Genomic DNA, 22,705 nt, shown 5'->3' with positions numbered 1-22,705 from the left:
TCTCTCCGCCTTTCAATTACTCCCACGTGTTCATTGGCCAGATTGGCAAAATAAATCTTAACATCACACTATCCCTTCTGTCCTTGATGGGTGCTATGTCTTGTGTGGTGCCCTCAGACTCCGCCTCCCAGTGGTAGAAAAAAAAAAAGGAGCGGATACCAAGGACTCAAGTAGAAAGAAAATGTTTTTAAAAGGATGATGGCAACAAATGTTCAAATGAGCTTGATACAATGGATGTATGGATTGTTCTAAGAGCTGTAAGAGCCCCCAATAAAATTATTTATTAACATTAACTGTATCGATATGTTCTGTTGCCTAGAAGTGGGAAACTGAAGGCAATGGAGAAATATGCTATTGCTGTGGTTAGGGCCACTGAGTTTGTGTCGATGCACAGTGACCGATGCACAACAGAATGAAGCACTGCCCGGTCCTGCGCCGTCCTCACGTGGTTCCCATGCCTGAGCCCATGGTTGCAGCCACTGTGTCCATCCATCTCGCTGAGGGTCTTTTTCTTTTTTGCTGCCCCCTCTACATTCCCAAGCATGATGTGCTTCTGCAGGGCCGGGTCTCTCATAATAGCCTGTCCAAAGGTCATGAGACAAGGTCTTGCCGTTCTTCCCTCCAACTAGCATTCCGGCTGTACTTCTAACAAGACAGATTCCTTTGTTCCTTTGGTGGTGCATGGTACTTTCAATATCCTTTGCTGGCACCATAATTCAAACACATCAATTCTTCTTTGGTCTTCCTTATTCAATGAACCACTTTCTCATGCAGATGAGGCAATTGAAAACACCATGGCTTTGGTCAGATGCACCTTAGTCCTCAAAGTAACTTCCCTGCTTTTCAACACTCTAAAGAGGTCTTGGGCAGCAGATTTACCCAATGCAATGTGTCTTAGCTCTTGGCTGCTGCTTTCGTGAGCACTGATTGTGGATCCAAGAAAGACAAAAATCCTTGGCAACTTCAATCTTCTCTCCATTTATCATGATGGTACCTGTTGGCCAGGTGGTGGCGATTTTGGATTGAATTGTAATCCATCCTGAAAGCTGTGATCCTTGATCTTCTTCAACGAGTGCTTCAAGTCCTCCTCACACTCAGCAAGATTGTGTCATCTGCATATCTCAAGTTGTTAATAAGCCTTCCTCCACTCCTGATGCTGAATTTTCCTTCATAGCACCCAGCTTCTCTGATGATTTGCTCCACACGCAGATTGAATAAGTATGGTGAGGGGACACAGCCCTGTCGTACACCTTTCCTGATTTTAAACTATGCAGCATCCCCTTTTCCTGTTCTCCCAGAGGCCTCTGGATCCACATACAAATTCTGCATGAGGACAATGAAGGGTTCTGGCACTCCCCTTCTTAAGGTTCTCCATAGATTGTGATTATGAGCCACACAGTCAACTGCCGTGCCATAGTGAGCAAAACACAAGTATCTTCCTGGTAGTCTCTGCTTTTAGCCAAGCTCCATCTGACAGCAGCAGTGATAGCTCTTGTTCCACATCCTCTTCTGAACCCTGCCAGCTCCCTGTCAATATACTGCTGTTATCGTTGTTGGATGTTCTAAAGCAGCATTTCTCAACCTGTGGGTCGCAACTCCTTTGGGGGTCGAACAACCCTTTCACAGGGTCGTCCAATTCATAACAGTAGCAAAATTACAGTTATGAAGTAGAAATGAAAATAATTGTATGTTTGGGGGGTCACCACCACATGAACTGTATTAAAGGGTCACGGCATTAGGAAGGTTGAGAACCACTGCTCTAAGGCAAAATTTTACTTGCATGTGATAGTTAGAATATTCTATCATTGGGCACAAATATGGATCTCTTACAGTTGGTCAAGTGGTTTTCTTCCAAATTTCCTGGGATTGATGAATGAGGGCTCCCGGTTCTTTATTAGCTTGTTGAAACTGCTTTCAGTGTAGCTTGGACTCTTGCCCGACCACTGGTTCTTATTCATATGCTACTTTTCAAAATGGTTGAATGCCACCTAGTTCTTTTTGGTACAGTGACTGTGTGTTCTTTCCGTCTTCTTTGGATGCTGCCTGCATCATTCACTATATTGCCCAGAGAATCGTTCAATATTACAACTCCAGGCTTGACTTTTGTTCTTGTGTTCTTTTAGTTTAAGATATGCTCTGTTAAAATATAAATGGCTTCTCTTGAGGGTATTAATTTTTTTTCTAAAATGATTGTAGCGATGGTTGCACAACTCTGTTAATCTACTAAAATCCATTGGATCGTGCCCTTTAAGTGGATCAATTATATGGTATGTGAATTATACACACAGTGAAGTATGCATGCAAACATAGACAAGTGTTCAAGTAATACTGTAAACTGGAACCCAGTGTCTGGGGCTGGAGGAAAGCATGCTTGAGGCTGACATGCCTTCTCTGACTGTGCCGCCAAGGTCTTGGTGGAGTGGGCGGAGACCGTCTCCAGGAAGGACCTCACCTGGAGAAGGTCGGGCATGAATTCTTCTGTGCTACCGGCCTGGGAGGCCTTCTGAGCTGAACCCACACTCTAAAAAGTCACTGCCATGGAGTCAATCCCAACTCAGAGTGGCCTACAGGACACTGCAATGGATTACCACGCCCAGCAGGGAAGGAGGGCCCTGGGCGGAGCAGTTGGTCTCAGGATAGATGGGTAAAGGAGGATGGAAGGTGAAGGCCTTCTGTCTGACCTCTGTGTTGTAGCAGTCTGCCTTAGGCAGACATGAGATGGATTTTCTTTTTCCCTGGTGTAGCCAGGGGAGACCAGCTGTGGCCCCTATGCCCTTGAACAAGGCACAGATAATGTGTTTGATGGACTGCTTCTGCATAAGCCATCCTGTAGTCTCTTTCGGGGATTCTGTACACAAATTCACTTTGTGCTGATGTTTCTGTGTGATTAGTGTCTTCTCTCAAGTAGAGCTTAATTGTACTGATCTGCCCGACCCAAGATTCTTCATTGTTACCTTTAAAAAATAAGATGAAAAACCACGAGCTTTCCTCAAGGGAAGGCCCCTAAAAAGTTTGTAGGAACTTCTGGTAGCGTTTAAAGCATTTTTTGTGTGTGTGATTTTGAAGACTGAAAGAAACATGGGCGGGGTGGAGGGGGAGTCCCTGGGACATATAAATGGTGTGAGCTCAGCCAGGACTCAAAAGGTGATGGTTCGAAACCGCCCAGTGGCACCAGGGAGGGAAAAGACCTGGTGATCTACTCCTATGAAGGTCACAGTCAAGGAAACCCTGCAAGCAGTGCTAGTCTGGAATGCATGCTTTCTTTTAAACAGTTCCATTGGCCTATCAGTCATGCAGCGTACAATTCAATAGTTTAGTCATAGCACGAATTGTACCCTCATCACCACCATCCGTTTTAGAACATTTTCTTCATTCTTGCCCTCATTGTTATTAGCTCCCCATCTCCCCCCAACTTTCCCGGCTATATCATCAAGGAAGCATTATGCTCTTCGAGACTGTAACTCTTTATGGGAGTAGAAAGTCTTGTCTTTCTCCCAAGGAGTGGTCGGTGGTTTTGAACCGAACTTGCAGGTAGCAGACCAAAAGTAAGCACGCTGCCACCAGGGCCGCCTCCGCCTTCCCTAGGAACCCTCTGATTGTATTGTCTGCTGGTTCGGTGCGATCGCTGCAGTAAATGATCAAATCCAGCCGAGATGCAGAGTAGCATGGGAGGAACGGGGGCAGTCTGAATAGGTAAAGAAAGATGGAGTGTGGAGGCCTGTCTGAGCCCTGCCTCGTGGCAATGGGAAGCCAGAGAAGGTCAGCTATGTCCACCTCTCCTGCTGTTTGTCACAGCTTCTCTTTAGTGAGCCATATGATAACTGTATGGGCGATTGCATGGGCCTTATACGGCCACAAGCCAGATGTCTGCCCCGCCCCTCGCCTCCCCACCCCCCTGCTCTAGAGCATAGGTTCCCAAACTTGACTTACTGCCCACTTTTCAGAAAGTACAAAAGATTTCTCAGTTCTCCTATCCCGGCCCCCATTGACTCAAACTCCAGGATAAAGTGTAGGCCTACCTGGATCGTTCCAACACCCCCAGCGGGCAGTATCACTCCTCTTGGGGTTTTCTAGAGGCTACCTACATTGCTTGGCTTGTGACACGCCCCCCTCCATCTTCAAACCAGCAATGTCCCATTCCTGCAACCTTGCTTCAGCCACATACCTCTTGCTCTTATCCTCACCCATCTCCTGCTGCCCACATTTAGCGGCCTTTGTGGAAAGGTTGCTATGAGCAGAATTGACTCAGTGGCAGGGGGGTTTGCTGTAGTGGTTATATTGGACTTATCTGGACCATCCAGGCCCCTTTCCTTATGTTAAGGTCAGATGATTCCCAACTTTAAGGAACCCTAGTGGCCTAGCGGTTAGCAGTTGGGCTGCAATGTGCAAGGTTAGCAGTTTAAAAGCAGCAGCTGCTCCTCAGAAGAAAGACAGGGCTCTCTCTTTCTGTAAAGAGTTACAGTCTCAGAAGCTCAAAGGACAATTTTATCCCGACTTAAAGGCTCACTAAGAGTCGGCATCAACTCTATGGCAGTAAGTTGGTTTGTTGTTTGTTTTTTTTTTAATTCCCAACCTTAATTCCATGTGCAGCCTTCACTTGTCTTTTCCATGTGTAATGTACTTGCATGTTCTGGTGATCAGGACACGAACATCTTTAGAGTCCCTTATTTTTCCTGCCACAACGCCCAGATCTGGATTTCTCCTGAGTGAAATCCTTCATCAAGTCCTCTAAGTCATTTTCTGAACGTTAGCAGAGGTGAAGAACATACCCATGTATGAATATAATAAATATAATGTACGAGTGTTTATGTGGTTTTGGTTCATCAAAGAGCTCACGCTGGGGAATGTTGGCGAGCTGTGTGGTAGTTACATAATCTGTTGTCAATTTGAGACTTAAGAATGAAGGGGTGGAATTTAGCCTGTCAATCAGGTTGCAACTTGATGACTTCATTTGGAGGCACCAAGGAGGTAAATAACTCATTAGAGGCGGGACACACACTCACTCCCTGGGAGACATTGCAGCTGACAAGACACATGGAGCTATGCTAGTGCCCTGAGCTGGAGGAGCCACGTGGAGAACCCTGCTAGCGCTGAGGCTTACAACACCACTGGATCCACAAGACTCCCCACCCACTGGCCTGTGATCTTCCTGTATTCGACATCATTGCATGTGTTTCGTGAGTCTGAAGAGGACTCTATAGATTGGTATCAGACATATGGGCTAATATCAGACTTATGGACTTGATCTGGACTGGGCTGGGATAGACAATTACTCTTTATATAAAGCTTTCTTCTACACATGTGTCTATGAATTTGTTTCTCAAGTCCACCAAGACTAACACAAGCTGCCTTTGTGTTTCCAGGTGTGGATATGGTCAAAGGCCAAGTTTATCAACAGGAAATTCCTAATGGAGGAACTCTACCAGCGCTTTCTAGATGGAGGAGACAGCTATGTGGCTCAAGAAGTTGACCCTTTCTGGGACCCTGTTGAGATTGTGCTCCTGGGCTCGGCTCACGTTTGGCTCCAGTCACTTGCCTACTGCATGAAGCTTGAGGAGCAAGTGGAATTTCTGAACTGCGATGGGCTGGAGGAGGCCGTGTTGCATATGTACATAACCCCCTGCTCAGCCACGGGACAGTAGGTGTCTCTCCCTGTTCCTAGTCTAAGTGGGTTCTAAGTCATAGAAAATGCATAGCAAGCCTGAGGTCTAGTGTCAACGTGGTTCTCAAGTTGTTCATTTAGGAGACAAAGGAATGAACTCATTCATGCATTCAGGACTCACCTTCATTACATCTAGTTTTGCTCCATCATCTGACCCGGAATGTTTCAAATCCTACCCCCAGCATAAGCTGAAGCAATTGACCACCACCCTAGGGGAGGGCATCCCACAAAGAGGCAGCATGAAGAAGGAACCCGGACCTGAACCAAAAGACCTGGGTTGGTTCCATACAATGGGCCTGCGGAGCAAAGGCCAAGGGTGGAGTGGTCTCACCTGGTCCCTGCGAGGGCTGGCTTCTGCAATGGGCAGTTCTCCTTCCCAGGCTGATGGGGGCAGGCCATCCTGCTGATGAGGCCTCGGGGTCAGCAGGGAGCTGGTTGTCCAGCTTAACCCTCTCCACTCCTGCCCTTCAAGTGAGGGACTGAGAGGGCTGTTTCCTTACCCAGCCTCATGCTGTGCTCTTACCTTCCTTTCCATGGGTATAAATCTCTTATCTGGGGTCGTCAAGTCTGCTCTACTGCCTTTTACCCTCCTCTTAGGACAGCGTATCTGCTTTCTTGTTTTAGGCTGTAAGCTGTTGTTACAAAAGCTGAAGTCTCAAACAGGTCTATTCCAAGAGGCAGGACATGGGTTTGGTCCTGTGTCAGGGCCCTCAAAGCAATCTTTTTGATTTTCTGAATTGGAAGCTGAGGCTCCAGAGGGAGTTGTTAAGAGAAACCACGCTGTGGTAACTGACTCCACGCACACCAAGCACCCTCCTTTAGCTACTGCCAGCTTCCAAGGCTGCCTGGCAGCGGTCATTGCCACTGTGAATTATGAAAGAGGCACTCTAGTTCAGGTTGATGGAGAGCCTCACTTGAGGAGACGGCGAAATGGACTGATGGGTTTGTAGGCCTGACTGACATTCATTGACTCACCAAGAGTTGAGCAGCAGTACTTTCCCCAAGGGTTCCCCTTCTCCTGCTGGGCATCTACTGATAAGCAACTGCAGCCTCATCCCCAAGCTGGTTAGCTTCCTGTGTCCCTCTAGCCGTGAGTTCTCTGAGAAGACTCATCTTACCTTGAAGTGCCTACACAGAGTGGCAGAGTCTCATTAAATCTCTGGAGTGAATAAATGCTCGCAATATAACCTATCCTGGCTCAGTCGCTTAATTATCTCTTAAGGGAGCTATTGAATCCCCCTTTGATCATGAGTCTGACCACCTAGCGCAGGCTCGCCTGTGATCTCTATTCACCTCTTCTGTTTGTAGAGCACACACTGAGGAGGACATGGTGGTTGACCCCTCGGAGATGCTGGGCAAGAGGATGGACTTCCAGATTCACATTGTCCGGTGCCTCGGCATCAAGTGGCTGAAGGAGGATGCAAGGCGGGGCATCCAGCTTGGGTACCCACCTGGCCGGTGGCACTGCTGAACGCAACCACTTACCTGAGGGGTGGTGGAGGAGGAGCCCTTCCTCAAGCTTTCAAAAAGGAGCTGGCCATTAAAGTCCCTCATACTGTCTTCTCAAGCCCCAAATTACTCTTTGCCCATCTGTTGACTGGAGAAGCCACATGGCCTCCACGCTGGGGTCTGTCAGCACCTGCTGCCCTCCCAAGGGATAGAAGCAGCTGAGTCACATATTCTAATTAGAAAGACTAGCCAGTAAAACGGCATTATCTGAGCACATTCATCTTTTTGGTTTTGGTTTTTGTTGTTGGAGAGAAAACGTCTGTAATACCACATGGCAGAAGCACCCGTTATACTTAAGTGAATTCAACTAAAAGGATATTAAAAGTTGAAACAGTCCAGAGAGGGTGGGGCTGGGTTTGGGGGATACTACCGAAACCACTTTACTTGGAAATGGAACAACGCTAGACTTCAAGTAGGACATGTTTATCAAAATCATTTTCTTATTTGTTAGACATGTAATACCACCCGTGTAGTGAGGACGCCCAGGTGAGTCCGGGGAGATCATGGCCCCAAACACCAGAATCAGTATGAGGCCATTCTTATCGACTACCTGATACTTGGGCTGCAAGCCTGTGGCTCAACTGGTCCTTTTCTTCACAAATGTGCCCCATTTGATCGTAATTATGTCTGGTGCTCCTCTCTCAGGTACAGAATTTATGATCTTCCAAACGTTTTATATACCAAGCCTGTATGGAAAAACATGAACCCCCAAATTGAAGAGACTGTCCAGTTTGTAACCTTAACCACGTCTCGAGAGTTTCTGAATTATTTACAGACCAACGCCCTCATTGTTGATTTATGGGGCCTTCAAGGTACTGTGTTTAATTATTTGCACGGTGCAGTCTTCAACCAGATAGAATGTCAGTATGCCTAGGGCCCTGGAGAAGATAGAGGGGCCTTTGTAGCAGTGGCCAGGAGCCATCTTCCTGGGCTTTAGTCAAGCATGGGATTATGTGGTTTAACATCGCACAATAACACTGTTTTATTCCTTGCTGGCCTCTCCCCTCACTGCAGAAGGCTGTGCTGAACGGAGCTGCTCTCCACAAGACTTCCTGGTCACAGACGAAGGCTACATCATGCTAGACACCAAGGCCACTGCCCCTGTGCTGAGTACAGGCCAGGTGTGTAGACTGAATTTTAAAACTGCGGTGCTAGCATAACCAGAAATGGGTGACTTCAGGCCTAATGTAAGGAGTCCTGGTAGGTTAATCATTGAGCTGCTAACCAAAAGGTTTTCGGTTCAAACCCACCAGCGGCTCCTTGAGAGAAAACTGAGTCCGTGTGCTCCATGAAGAACTCCACACAGCCTTGGGAACCCCAGGAGCGACTGGACTCTGTCCCACAGCGGAGCTGAGTTGGAATTGACTTGATGGCAGTGGATTTGGTTTGGGGTTGCAGGCCTAAATCAAAACCCCATCTGAATCAAACAGCAATCTGACCTAGAAACGTATGGCCTTGCCGAAAGACAATTCCGGTTTTTCATCAAAAAGACAATTTAGGTTATTTCTTTTTTGGGGGGGGGCGGCAGTCACCGTTTCAGTGCTTGTAATAGACAAGGACAGAATCTGGGTTTCTGGCTTTCAAAAGGAATTGCCAAGAGTGCCTGTGCAGAATGTTTGCTCAGCTTGGTCTAAAACAGTGCTTCCCAAAGTGGGCAATACTGCCCTTCTGAGGGGCACTGGAACCATCCAAGGGGATTGCAAAGGCAGATGCTTGCACTTGATCCTGCGTGAGGACTAGAGTCTACCACTTGTCTGTCAGTTTGTCATTCTGCTGTGTTTGTGTGTTGCTGTGTTGCTGGAAGCTTTGTTAACTGGTATTTCGAGTACCAGCAGGGATCCCCAAAGTGAATGTTTCAGCAGAGCTTCCAGACTAAGAACTGACTCTGCAAAATATATAGGCTGTCCACTTCTGATGAATTAGCCATTGAAAACCTCATGGATAGCAGCAAAACAGTGTCACATACTGAAAAACTCAGGAACATCGTCAGAATTAGTGCCAGAAGATGAGCCCCTCACGTGGGATGGTATTCAAATATGAGTGAGGAAGAGCTGCCTGCTCAAGGCAGAGTCCGCCAGGATGGCGTGGGAGGAGTACAGCTTGCAGGAGGAAAGCCTTTGGGACCTCATTTGCTGGTGGGGCACACTTCACAATGAGAAGCAGCAGCTGCAGACACCAGTGAATAATTGGAACTAGGAATGTGTGAAGTATGAATCTAGGAAAATTGGAGGAATCTAGGAAAACTGCCCAAAATGAAATGGAACACATAAAGCTCAATATTCTAGGTGTTGAGCTAAAATGAATTGGTCTTCGCCTTTGGGAATGAGAAAATCATATGGCATACTGTACTGGGAATGACACAATCAAGATGAATGGTGTCACAGCCATTTCAAGATCTATCTTGAAGTGCAATGCTGTCTGTGATAGGATTATATCAATAGTAATTGTAGTCACTACGAGTATTATTCAATGTTATGCACCAACCACTAAAGCTAGTGATGCAGAACTAGAAGAACTTTACCAACATCTTCAGTCTGAACTTGATCAAACCTGCAAACTATGATGCATTGATAATTATTGGCACTTGGAATACAAAAGTTGGAAACAAACAGGAAAGAATAATAGTTGGAAAATATGGTCTTGGGCATAGAAATGAAGGTGGAGAGCACGTGACAGAATGTTCAAGTCCAATGACTTGTTCACAGCAAATACCTTTTTCAGGCACACAAAAGGTGACTATATACATGGACCTCTCCAGACGGAATACACAGAAATCAATGGACTACATCTATGGGAAGAGATGATGCAAAAGCTCAATATTAGGAGCTAAAATCAGGCCTGAGGCCGACTGTGGAACAGATCATCAATTGCTCAGATGTAAGTTCAGGGTGAAGCTGAAGAAAATTAAACGAGTCCATAAGAGCCAAAATACAATGTGAGTCTATCCCATCTGAATTTTGAGAACATTCAAAAACAGATTTGATGCATTGACCACTAAAGACAGAAGCCCTGAGGACATCATCCATGCGGAAAGCAAACGGTCATTAAAAAGACAGCAAAGAACGAAAAGATCAAAATGGAAGTCAGAAGAGGCTTTGAAACTTGCTCTTCATCATAGTGCAGCTAAAATGATGAAGCCACAGATCTGAACAGAAAACTTCAAAGGGCTGTTGTAGAAGCAAAGGACAAATATTATAATGAAATGTGCAAAGACCTAGAATGAGAGAACCAGAAAGGAAGAACATGCTCAGCAGATCTTCAACTCACAGAGCTAAAGAAAAATGTCAAGCTTGTTGATGCAATCTTGAAAGATTCTGTAGGCAAAATAGTGACTGATACAAGAAGCATCCAAAAAGAAGGAAATAATACGCAGTCACTATACCAAATGGAACTAGTGGACATTCCACCCATTCAGAAGGTAGTAGCATATGAGCAAGACCCAATGGTAGTCCACTTTGTGTGTAGCAAAAGATGTTTCAGGGGAGAAGCAAATACTCCAGCAAAAGCTGAACTGACAAGTTGGTTTGTTTTTGTAGACGGCATCAAATCATGTATCAGAACTTTACCTGAAGCTGCTCAAGGTGGAGCAGGAGACAGAGCAGCTCAGAAACATTAACAGAGCCCTGAAAGAAGAAAACATGTTTCTCAAAGAATCACTGGCGAAAATTGGCTCTAGTCAACAAGGTGAGTGTCTGCTCAAGTTGTGGTTGTTTAGCTTGCCCCTGAACACCAACATTTTGCTGGGAGTTTGTCCTTCAAAGGGTCGAACATTTTAATAAGTTACTTGTTTACTAAGCAAAAAAAAAAAAATACACAACACTTTTTTTTGGCCTAGAATTCTTTCTTTGAATGAGTCCAAATTGGTACCTGATGTTGTGTAATACAACAAAATAAAACATATATTTTAATAGATGAATGGTATGATCTTTCCTTTTTACCACAGCCCAAAAGCCTTCCAGTGCCCTGAAGATAACTGGGATGGCAGTACAATTGCCATCGGCCAAAGATATTGATCAGATATGTGCTCCGGGAGCCACCTATGATGGAGAACTTGCCAGAGTTCTTAAGCTGTTCTACCAGAGCATGAATATGGCCAGAGGGCAGTTTCTCCGGCTAAGGCATTACAAGCCTCCTGTAAGTACCTAGAATCTTGGGGACAAAAAGAACCCTTTCCATTGAGGCATCTGGTATCACTGCATGTCTTGAGCAGGGGGCTGGGTTAACAGTGCGGATGTGCCCCAGGGCTCCATTTGCCCTCTCTTGTGGCTTACCTTAGGGTGCAGGCTAGCAGGCTGGCCCCAGGTCGCCGCAGGATTGAGATTCATTCACTTTACAATGTATAGAATATCTTGGAGATGTAAGTTTTTTGTATCATTATAAAGCCATAAATGTAATTCATCATATTCACAGATAGGAAAAAAACCCCGAGACTTGGATACAAGAAAAGCTTGTAATAAAATTCAACATATTAAAAAAAAAATTCAACATATTACCATAATAAAATCTCTTCATGAGCTAGGAATACAATGGGCACTCTTTAATCTGATAATGGTAATCTTAAACATCCTATAAAGAGAAAGCTTAAAGTGTGTCCCCTTCAGATCAGGAAAAGGTCAAGGGTGCCAACTACACTGTAGTTGAAGTTCTAATTAGTGCAGTGAGTTAAGAAATGTAAGATATAAGGTTTGGGAAAAAAACCCACCCCCAAAACCAAACGTACTACTAACAAGTCAATTCTTATCCACAGCAATCCCGTAAGCCCTACACAACAGTGTAGAACTGCTCCTTCAGGGTTTCTGGTGGGTTCAACCACTCACACTGCTATTGGCAGCCCTTAATAGCAATGGCAGCATAGATTTACATAGTATTCACATACTATGTACTGACAGTTCTCACCACTCTCCTATGAGGCAGGTACTACTAGTGTTTACAGTCTATAGCTCAAAGGCACAAGAGATTAAGAAGCTTGTCCAAGGATACACACCTGGCACATAGCAGTGCCAGACTCAAACCAGCCAGTGTTGTCCCACACATCTATATATGTTTTTAATATTGTGCAGCCCCCATGACTCCCAGATGATACTATCTGTATCAACAAAATATCCAGAAGAATTACAAAGTTGCTAGATATAGACACATTTAAAATTAATTTGAACAGAAAATGAATGTCTGAAAAGAGACCAGTTATAATTATTTCAGATATATGAAGTGCTCAGGCCTATAGCTAATAGGACTAATATGCAGGACTTGGATGGAGAAAATGTTTAAAATTTATTGAAACATTAAAGATCTAAATAAATGGAGAAGCATGCCAGGTCTCCATGGCTTGGGAGATTTACTATTGTAAGTCTGTTAATTCTCCCCAAATTGAGTTAGAGGTTCAGAGAAATCCCAGTTAAATGTGATGGAATCGGACGTGACGATTCTACAACTTACAAGGAATTGCAAAAGCAAAGAGTAGCCAAGACCTGGCTGGGTGGGAAGATTTTTCCAACCTTTTTATCAACACATATTTTCCCTTGTAATGAAGACAGTATAGTCTATACAGTATAGGGGTTGGATACAAACTGCACAGTGGCCGGAACAGCTGTGAAGATGGTGCAGGGCTGGACGCTGTTTCTGTTGTCCATGAGCTAACGATGGAACGACACAGATGAAAGCCAGTGCCACGCTGGGCTCAAGCCCAGTCACGCAGGACACAGGGTTGCTGAGTCAGAACTAACTCCATGGCCTCGTTGCTAGAGGCCAATAGGAAAAATGGCCAAAGGACATGAATGGGAACATCACAGAGACCAAAATGGCCAACAAATGTAAGAAAAGGGGCTTACTCACATGACTAGTTTGAGAACTATAACGGACGTCTGAAATACTTTGCATCTGCCATATTGGCAAAAGTTTAATCTGACAATATCAAAGATTTGGTGTAGATAAAAAGTAACAGAGCCTCTCATGCATTGCCAATGGAAGTATAAATTGACATAGTCACTTGAATTTTTCTGTGGTGTTTATCTAATAATTTGAGGTTGTATACGTAGAACACAAACACTGCCTGGTCCTGTCCCCTCACAGCTGTTGCTTTGAGCCCATGCTGCCGCTGCTAGTGTTAATGCCTCTGTGGACGGGCTGCTCCTCCACTTTACCAAGCAGGATGTCCTTTTCCAGGGTCTGGACTCTCCCACAACGTGTCCAAAGTACGCGAGACGAAGAAGTTGCGCGATTCCTTTGCTTCTAAGGAGCATTCTGCCTGTACTTCTCTCAAGACAGACTCGTTTGTTCTGGCATTCGTCCTTGCCAATATTCTTCGCCAGCGCCGTAATTCAAATGATCAATTCTCCTGTCTTATCCATTGTCCAGATTTCATATGCGTATGAGACTGAAAATACCATGGCTTGGGCCAGGTACACCTTACTCCTCAAAGTAACCTCTTTGCTCTTTAACACTTTAAAGAGGTGTACAGCATATTTGCCCTAGAACCTGTCAATCCAACTCACAGATGTTATTTCACCAAAGATAAAACTGGTTCTGCAATTAAGCTCTAAGGCAGAGGTCCCCAACTAGCAGCTTCATCGTCATCTGGGAGTTCACTAGAAATGCAAAGTCAGGGCTTCACACTAGGCCCACTGATTAAGAAACTCTAGATGTGGGGCCCAGTAATGTGAATTTTAACAAGCTGTCATTCAAATGATTCAGTTATAAAGTTTGAGAACCAATGCATTTAGGAATCCACGGTGTGAAACAGAGTAGGTCCTCTTCTCTGTGTCCTACAAGCTCACTCACTGTTGATGCCGACTCATAGCAGCCCGTTAGGACAAGATCGAGCTGCCCCGGTGAGTTTCTGAGACTGTAACTCAGTGGGAGTAGAAAGCCCCATCTTTCTCCCGTGGAGCAGCTGGTCGTTTCAAACTGCTGACCTTGCAATTAGCAGCCCAACACATAAACCAGGGCTACGCCATCAGAATTCCTTATGTGTCTAGCAAAATGTGTCCTTCAAATAATTTTGGTTGTGTGGTTCAGATGAGGGCCCCGTTAGGAAAGGTTGCAGAAACTCTGCATATATGCACGCCTATTCTTAACATCCATATGGAAGCATAAGAGCCCCAAATTGGGAACATCCCTGACATAGATCCACAGAAGGTAGATTAATGATGGCCTCTTCTTTACCATGGAACATTATACTGCAGTGAAATGAACTACATCTATGTGTAACAAGGATGGTTCTTATCACCAATAGTGTTATTGAATGAGTTCAAAAGACAGGCAAAATATTCTGTGTACAGTTGCATTTTAGGTGGTCAAACTGTTCAGAAAGGTACAAAAATGTTAATCCCACAAGTCAGGCTGTTGGTTGCTTCTGGGAGAGATGAGAGCATGTGACCAGGAAGGAGCAGAGGAGGCAAACTCGGGTTTCCTGACCAGGTGACAATTAGACAGGTATTCACTTTACTGTACCTGTGCCTACACTTTGGGTGCTCTTTGGATTTATTAAGGCATCTGGTGGCGCTGTCACCAAGAAGGTGGGTGGTTCACACCCACCCGCTTAGTGGGAGGACAATGAGGTGATCTGTTCGTGTAAAGGCTGCAGCCGTGGAAACACTACATAGGGTTGCTGAGTTAGAATAAAAGACACCGTTAAAAGGTTTTTAAATAACCATAGCCCAAGAACTCTAATTTTTGAAATAATTATGAGACCTTTTTGAAAACATTAGGAAATATGGGCACAGGATCTGAATAGGCCTTTCCCAGATAATCAGAGAAATTTAAAAAATGAGATGCCTTGTCCCACCCAGTGCTCTCATTCCCCATTCTGTGATGACCCCCCTCTTCTGCACCATTACTCACAGTCTGCTGTAAGTCTACAGTCTTCTCAGGAGAACCTGCTTCACAGAGGAGGGCTCATTAGCAACAAGGAACGGCGTCCCTGGAAGCCTCACAACTTATACAGTCTTACGGGATTGATATGCTTACAATGCAATCGGGAAGATGGGGCTTATCTCACTTATTTTCCCTGCTGAGAGGAGTTAAAAGGTTAGTCAGGCGACCTTCCTGAAACAACGTCATGTTCAAAGTAACTTTGTTTCCAAGACAGCTTTCTAGTCCCAAGGGAAACGCTAGTGCGCACCCCACCCATGTACACACAGTACAAAATCTCTGGTGGTGGTCGCGATCAAGTCCACCCTGACTCATGGAACCTCAGGTGGCACAGAACTGCCCCCGAGGGTTCTTGCCTGTGATCTGCAGGGGAGCAGGTCACGAGATCTCCCGCGAGGCCCACTGCGGATGTTGGAGCCACAACTTTTTGGTTGGCACGGAGCTCCTAATTACCATGGCGTCACCAAGACTCATGGGAAACCTATGACTATCTTTTTTTTTCCCTTTCCCTTATTAGGGCAATGATCAGATGCTTCGACAGTTTATCCACAAACAGGGACAAATGTTAAAGGACTTTGGCGACCTATTTGAATCCAGCTTGTGGAAATTGAAAAATGATGTTGCTCTTATAATAAAAAAGAAGACTGCTTACGACCTATCAAATAAAAACAGTACCCCAACAGAAAACGTGAGCTGTGAAGACTATGTGAATTTTCAATGTGCTTATTAATGAACTTTACTATGAGAGCTGAATTGTGGACTCAACTTATTTCAACTCCTTTTTTCTATCATTTTAAAGCAAAATTTTCCTTCAATTTGATTTAAAATAATGTAAACAAGTACACTGTGAGGAAGGGGCATATGAGAATGCTGTACTTTCTGTATAACTTTTTCTTTGAACACATACTTCTTTAAAATAAAGTCTATTAAAACATATATATTTTAAGTCAAACATTAACAAAGAAAAGGTCTCTATCCAAAGTGGAGATGGGAAGTATCTGAGGGAATGGCTAACACTGGGCTCTAGAACTGACCTACTTGGGGCTAAATCCTGGCTCCACTTACTAATTCCATGATGTGAAGCAAGTGGCTTCCCCTCTGTCTCACCCTCCTCCTTTCTCGTGCTACATGTGAAGGGTAATGTCGGTGGTAGATTGTCAATGCAGATACACCACGTAGTGCGATGCCTGGTACGCAGAGGCAATTAATAGCACTCACCAGTAATAATTGTGGTAAACAGTCTAGAATTTCAGACAGCTCTTTTGATCTGTCAGACCTAGAAACAACGGCTATTTCCTCATTTTTTAAAAAAGTAGTTTTATTGGTTGTCCTTCATCTTCATATCCTTGCTTTGATCTAATTTTCTACCCTTGTTTTATTTTCTTTCTTCATAGGCTTATACATCCTCGAGTATAAGCCGAACCGAATTATCAGCCAAGGCACCTAATTTTACCACAAGAACAACATAAAAAGTGTGCTGAAAAATCCGGCTTACACGTGAGTATATATGGTACATTCAACTCAGTAAGCAGCATTGGTGCCTGGAACTTGGGGCGTTAGTGCAGGTGCCTGGAATAGTAGACACAGAAAAGGCCTACCAGTTGCTAATACTGAAGCTGATCCTTGATTTCACACTTGATGGATCCTCGGTTAAGGATTAATAGGTCCTAGTTAAGGACTAAATGATTCCTTATAATCAGAGTGGTTCCTAAAAACAGATTTAACTAGTGTATACCATGGCATGAATCAAATGGGTAAACAACTCATTTCACTCCTAAAATAACACTATAATCTTGCACATTTCCCCCATTTTGTTAAGCAGTGGAGTTGATTCTAGGGCCTGCTGCCTTGATACACAGGAAGGACCAAGGGAAAGGCTGGGCTGATTTCCACAAGTCTTTCGGAAGGAAATAAGAAGTGATAACACTAATCCGTGCATCTTAACATCTGAAGTTAAAGGAAATCAAATGCTAGGGGCAGAACAGGCCACCATGGCTGGAAGAGGCGGACACACACATTGCATCTTAGCACTAGGGCCCACGGGAGTATGGAGGAGGCGTGAGCTTTGCCTGTAGCTCTGGGCTTGAGTCTGTGCACCACAACTGGAAAAAATCAAGTGTAACTTGGGAGCTCCACATAGTAAAGGCAGGGACAGGGACCAACAAGGGCACTGCTGAATTGTAAACAGCCTGTCAGTGATGGCGAGAACAGCAGAGCGTCTCCAGTTCTCTCCTTGCCTGGCCACTGCAAACAGGAATGACTGAAATCTCCACCGCCAGGTTCATGAACAGTTTGGATGGAGGCAGGCCTCGGGTGGGGCACGCAGGGCCTCCGGGGATTCAGAGAAAACCTAGGATGCGGCCAGATGGCTATCTGAAGCTGGAAGACAGGTCTTTCTGCTACCTCGGTACATACATGTCACCTAAGAGGCGAGCACAGCACAAGGGCAAGGAACACACAGCAAAGCTGAAAGCAATCCTACCGAACACGCAGCTTTGTCCAGTGGTTTCCAAATGTAGGGCCAAACACAGCTTCCCCAAACCCCCAAATCTCCTAAATACAAGCCCCCGGGGTCCCTCCAGAACCTGGAGTTGTTTTGTGATTCTGATATGCAGTTAGTTGTAAGATATGCTTTACAGGTGCTAAAACATTTCCTATGGTCCCGCAAACGTGGGCAAACTGAGATGAAAATCAGTATTTCCCAGTGAGTAGACCATCATCTCTCTGGGATCAGGCAGGCCCGAGGAAGTGCAGTTAGAGTGAGCAGTACTCCTACCAGTGAGCTCTGGCTGACCCAAGACAGAAGCACAGAAAGGTCGCTTAGCACAAATAATGTTCCTGTATTTGCTATGTTTCTCACTTTGGAGCAGAAATTCCAATAAGGTGGGGCTGTCCTCTTTACCTAATGAATGGCACAGAACACTGTGTGTTTATTAAATGCTATTACAAAAAGTACATGTCTTAGGGCTTCAATGGACAACCTACAGTACAAAAATTAGAGAAAAATTCTTCAAAAGCTAGGGAGGAAATCGATACACATAAGCTGAATCCTTAAGCTATACATTGTAGGCACAGAAGCAGGAAAAGAAAGAATGACAAGCCCAATTATTAACAGTAAGCAATCTTCTGCCACTATTCAAATACCTATGGGCAGTTTCATACATGAAATCACCATTCAATTGACAATCCTTTATTATTCAGCTGAAACAAGAGGCCAAAATCAATCAGTATAGATAGGTACGATACTAAGAATCTAGGCTAAGTCGGCAAAAAGTGCCGTTTCACTTAATAAAGGCCCACACAGGATGTAGAGATCCTCACTGGGAAGTGAGAGTCCATTCAATAGCATGGCAAAGGAAGTAGCTGCCCTGATGAATACTCTCATGCAGAAACACACGGTAACATGTCAAAGGTCCCCTGCCTATCCTGGCAGCTCCTTTACAATATTAGAGTTCTTTCTCTCAAGCTATAAAAATCACAAAATCAGCTGAGATTTAAATTTTAGGGTAGGCTAGTTCAATTTCCTGCTTTTAATGAGTAGATATTTTAGATCTGGCAATCCTCCACATATGGTCAGACAGCCTTACAAAAGATTATCTATCAAGTATCAAGTACAGAAGCTGTTGATTCATGCATGCAATGGCTGTAGTTATTTCTTGAAAAGCTTAGACTTCGGAGCTGCTAATAACACTAAATTCTATGCCACGGTGGTTGAGTCTGTCAATCAACTTTGTTCTGGAGAAAGCAGCTCCAGGTGTGAAGACGCCGCCCCTGTCAACAACAACAGAGTAAAACAAAGTTCACAGGCCACTGCCGCCCTTCCCTCAGCCACGGTGCCTGACCAGCTATCAAATCACTGCACAACCCGCCAAAACCTGACTCATGATTCTTTCATGGATTACTTTTGGTTCTGTTCCTAAAATCCGCCAAATGAGTCCAGGCAGGAGGAAACCAGAGCCACCTAGCCTAGTTCAGTTCCTCATGCTTCTGTTTCCCACCAACGGCCGAGTCAGAGGGCAGAGAGCACCAGGCCCTTGAACAACTACTTTGTATCCAAATAGCCCTCACGCTTCTGAGGATTCAATCGATTCCTGGATGAAATACATCTAGGCAATCAACTATTATTAAAGCAGAAACAGGACTTAAACTAGATGAGAAAATGTTTCTTTAAATGCAATAGCTAGCATTTGAAAAAAAAATTATTAGATTTTACTCCATACAATTTTTCTTTTTATTACTTGATATTGTTTTAGGTCGTGCTTAATTTGTTTCTAGAGGCCTATGCTCATTTGTAAACTGGCCTAGTTTTAAAGTACCAGCTAAAAGCTCCCATAAGCTAGTCCATGAGATAATCATCTAGCCAGGCTCCCATGACTCAAATCATCCACCGGTGGCAGGGCTCCCAATGCCAGCTCAGTATCCTGCAGCATTGATTAGAGATGCCTGTTAATGTCCTTTAACAACAGAAAACCTTTTTCAAGTGACTGATTCTAGACTTGAGCTATTAACATGACTATCTAGAGTCAACTTACATGGCTTTCAAACTTTTCTGTCTCCCCTTATTTGTTCTGCAGTTGTTCCCGCAAATCGGTAAGGAATGATCCAGTTCATAATTTTAATTTACCTGTATCTTTGCCTCAAAGGAACTATAAATGCTTACATAAATTTTAAAAGCCAGAAAATAAATGGAAAACAATTTTTTAACTAGAAGGGAAGAAAATCGAACTTACGCCTTAGGAAGATCAGAGGCATCGTTGAGAAGAGTCAGGGCTGCTTGAACCATGGCGATGGGGGTAGCCACATAACCAGCCTCTGGAGAAGATGGACCACAGAAAAATCATTCATGAAGCATGAATTCAACAACACCCACAGATAGATTTTATGGCTAACTATGAGTACAGAATATTTTCAATATATAAGGGGACTTCAAAGAGTTCATGAAAAAATTCCACTTTTTCCATTGCATTTTTAAAGTCCTCTTGTATACTCTGATTACTTCATGAAAAAATAAAACTTATGTAGCAGCACTGTGTTAGAAACTGTCTTAAGAGTTTTAAATCAACTTTTAAGAGATATTGTCACTGTGTTGACTTTGCTTCATGGGAACTGTGCTGGGGAGGGCTTTGTAACAACTGACTTTTTTTCAGAAGTTAACTGCCAAGCCTGTCTTCTAAGACACCTCTGGGTGGACTTGAACCTACAACCTTGCTGTTAGGAGCTGAGTACACCATCTGGGACTCTTATAAACTCATTTAACTTTCCTATGACTTATATGAGGTTAGTACTATTGTTGCTTCCATTTTAGAGATGCGGAAACAGGCACAGAGAGTCTAAGTGACGTGCTTGGGATTAGGCAGTCGCTGAGCCAGGATCCCACTCTTGCAGCACGCCCCAGAGCCTGTGCTCTCACTCACTCACTCACTGCACTGCATCTTAGCAACCACCAAAGCCAACAGGCCTAGGCTTCAGGTTTGTCCATTCATACACACTGACCTCCACCTACATTCATTCACACAGTAACACTTTAAAAAGACCCTCAGCATTTTCTTAAGAAAAACTGATTATACCTGAGTAATCTAAACATCCATCGGAAGGGCTGAAGGCTGAAAGGTTGGTAGTTCAAACCCACCCAAAAAAGCTCAGCTGTACAAATTCTACAGAGTAGTTCTACCTAAACATGAAGTGGCTAGGAATCAGAATGGAACTGATGACCGCATAAGGATGCGAGAATATCAGTATTTACATTTCAGTCAAATAACAAATGCATAGTCAACTTATCTTAAAAAGTTCATTGGGAATTTGAAAAAAAAAAAAAGGCATGATTGCAGAGATACCATTGTCATCTGTCTAGGTAATAAAACTGCAAAACCGAGCCCCGCCCCCCCCAACCCGTAATGCATCAGAGATGATGGTCACTAAGTTTAGTAATTGACATGTTGAATTGTCTCTGTATAGTTCTCTAAAACTTTACAACAAAAAATTTTCAACTTCTTTGGGTTATAAATCCTTTTAACAACTTTTCAAAAGCCATTGATTGCTATCTCCAGAAAAATGCAGAAATATCCTCAGATTTTACAAAGAATTACAGAGTGTTCATAAATTCCAAAGAAACTTTGGTTTACATTGGATTTTTGTCATAGTAACACTATTGTAATGTGACTCCTGATTATGAGAATAAAACATAAATATCAACCACTCCTTTTCTAATTAAAATTTGTTATTGTGAATTGAGCAACATATAAAAGAAAGCCAGAGTTAAGGATTCACTAATGAAATTGGATATCAATTAATATATAATATTTCCAGAAAAATTTAATTGTACAAATGTATTAAAATAATTAAGATTGAAAAACATATAGGTCTGTAACTTGAAACACTGTAATCTTAAAGGAAATGCAAAATACCTGGTCCTTTCACCTGCGTACAAATTCTGATATTTGGTTTATTCTTATCAGTTGCAAGGCCTTGGCTATATCCTTGACCAAAGAATGTCATTGTAAATGATGAAGCATCAATCTGTGAAAGGAAAGCAGAATCAACAGAATCAACAGATAAATAATTTCCTCCCTGAACGTAATAAAACTTGTTATTCTGTACTTCATATGAGACATTTTCAAAGAATAAAAACAAGAACAGTCTACAGCCAGAACATTCTGTCCTCCTTCAATCACAGGGCAAAGTCGAACTCTTAGAGGAGAATTAACGAGAACATGAGAGGAGAAGATGAAGTTGAAGTTTAGGTGGTGGCTTCAAGGATAACAGCGTCATGAGAGCAAGCTGTTCCAAAGGGAAAGCTTCAGGTGGTTTTAACTCCAGAGCACTTGGGGAAGGAATATGGTCAGCTAGTTTTAAACATGTGGGTTGAAGTAACAAGATCAAAATAGCTAGCAAGTAATCGAAATATGGACTGGGGTACAGATAATTAATCCCTCCTCTTACAGATGTAAATTTTTATTTAAAAATTAAATACATCCTACAGGAATTATTGTAACATGTTGCATAACAAAATTTAGAAATAAGATAATTCAGTTGTAGTCAATTAATTGTTATTATTAACTGTCAAATATGAGTCACTCGTAAAATTCTCACATTAAATAAAGGAGACTCCTATTGTGTGACTGTCGGACCAGGGTATCTCATGTGCAGCCATCACTTCTCTGTCAGTGGATGCTGACCAGGTGTCAGCAGAGCTTCCAGACTAAGACTAGGCCCAGTGATTAAACTCTTGAAAATCAGTTAATGAGAACCCTATGGATCAAAACGGTCTGGCACACAACCAATCATGGGGGTGGTGCAGGACCGGCAGAATTAATTCTACATGGAGTCACTGTGAGTGGGGGACCAATAGCATTGAACAACAATGTCAGATACAATGCTGTTATTATAACTATAAAATATGGTTAAAATAGTTTAATGGGGAAGAGAAATCTGTAAACGGCTCTAATACAGTAGAACCATAAACTAACAGATAATAGGAATAAATTAGAGAGGGCATCACCAAATCAATTGGCAGTGTTTTGAAATTTCTATGTATACACACACACATACTTTTCTTTTCTTTCTTTCTTTTTTTTTAACATTTTATTAGGGGCTCATACAACTGTTATCCCAATCCATACACACATCAATTGTGTAAAGCGCATTTGTACATCGTTTCTCAAAACA

At 43.5% G+C, this 22,705-nt stretch overlaps 2 protein-coding genes across 2 annotated transcripts in view; one reads left to right on the top strand and one right to left on the bottom strand.

The window, feature by feature from the left end:
• The window catches only part of LOC101657797 (kinesin-like protein KIF28P), an 85,551-nt gene extending 69,771 nt beyond the window's left edge, over nucleotides 1-15,780 (top strand). The window contains exons 17-23 of the mRNA XM_004700175.2: nucleotides 5,364-5,638; nucleotides 6,971-7,105; nucleotides 7,817-7,983; nucleotides 8,186-8,292; nucleotides 10,708-10,855; nucleotides 11,115-11,305; nucleotides 15,558-15,780. Coding sequence (XP_004700232.2) covers nucleotides 5,364-5,638; nucleotides 6,971-7,105; nucleotides 7,817-7,983; nucleotides 8,186-8,292; nucleotides 10,708-10,855; nucleotides 11,115-11,305; nucleotides 15,558-15,770 — 1,236 coding nt within the window. The 3' untranslated portion in view covers nucleotides 15,771-15,780. The remainder of the gene's footprint in view (nucleotides 1-5,363; nucleotides 5,639-6,970; nucleotides 7,106-7,816; nucleotides 7,984-8,185; nucleotides 8,293-10,707; nucleotides 10,856-11,114; nucleotides 11,306-15,557) is intronic.
• Nucleotides 15,781-18,214: 2,434 nt separating this feature from the next.
• Nucleotides 18,215-22,705, bottom strand: part of SCCPDH (saccharopine dehydrogenase (putative)) — a 48,733-nt gene continuing 44,242 nt past the window's right edge. Inside the window, exons 10-12 of the mRNA XM_004699963.2 lie at nucleotides 21,445-21,556; nucleotides 19,771-19,852; nucleotides 18,215-18,811 (exon numbers count right to left, since the gene is read on the bottom strand). Of these exons, the coding sequence (XP_004700020.1) occupies nucleotides 18,706-18,811; nucleotides 19,771-19,852; nucleotides 21,445-21,556 (300 nt within the window). The 3' untranslated portion in view covers nucleotides 18,215-18,705. The remainder of the gene's footprint in view (nucleotides 18,812-19,770; nucleotides 19,853-21,444; nucleotides 21,557-22,705) is intronic.

The sequence above is a fragment of the Echinops telfairi genome, unplaced genomic scaffold (assembly GCF_000313985.2).
Source record: "Echinops telfairi isolate 266 unplaced genomic scaffold, ASM31398v2 ScPeMD7_7424;HRSCAF=8462, whole genome shotgun sequence".
NCBI classification, from domain to species: Eukaryota; Metazoa; Chordata; class Mammalia; order Afrosoricida; family Tenrecidae; genus Echinops; species Echinops telfairi.
The sequence above is the reverse complement of the archived record's forward strand: the minus strand, read 5'-3'. Positions and strand labels throughout refer to the sequence as shown.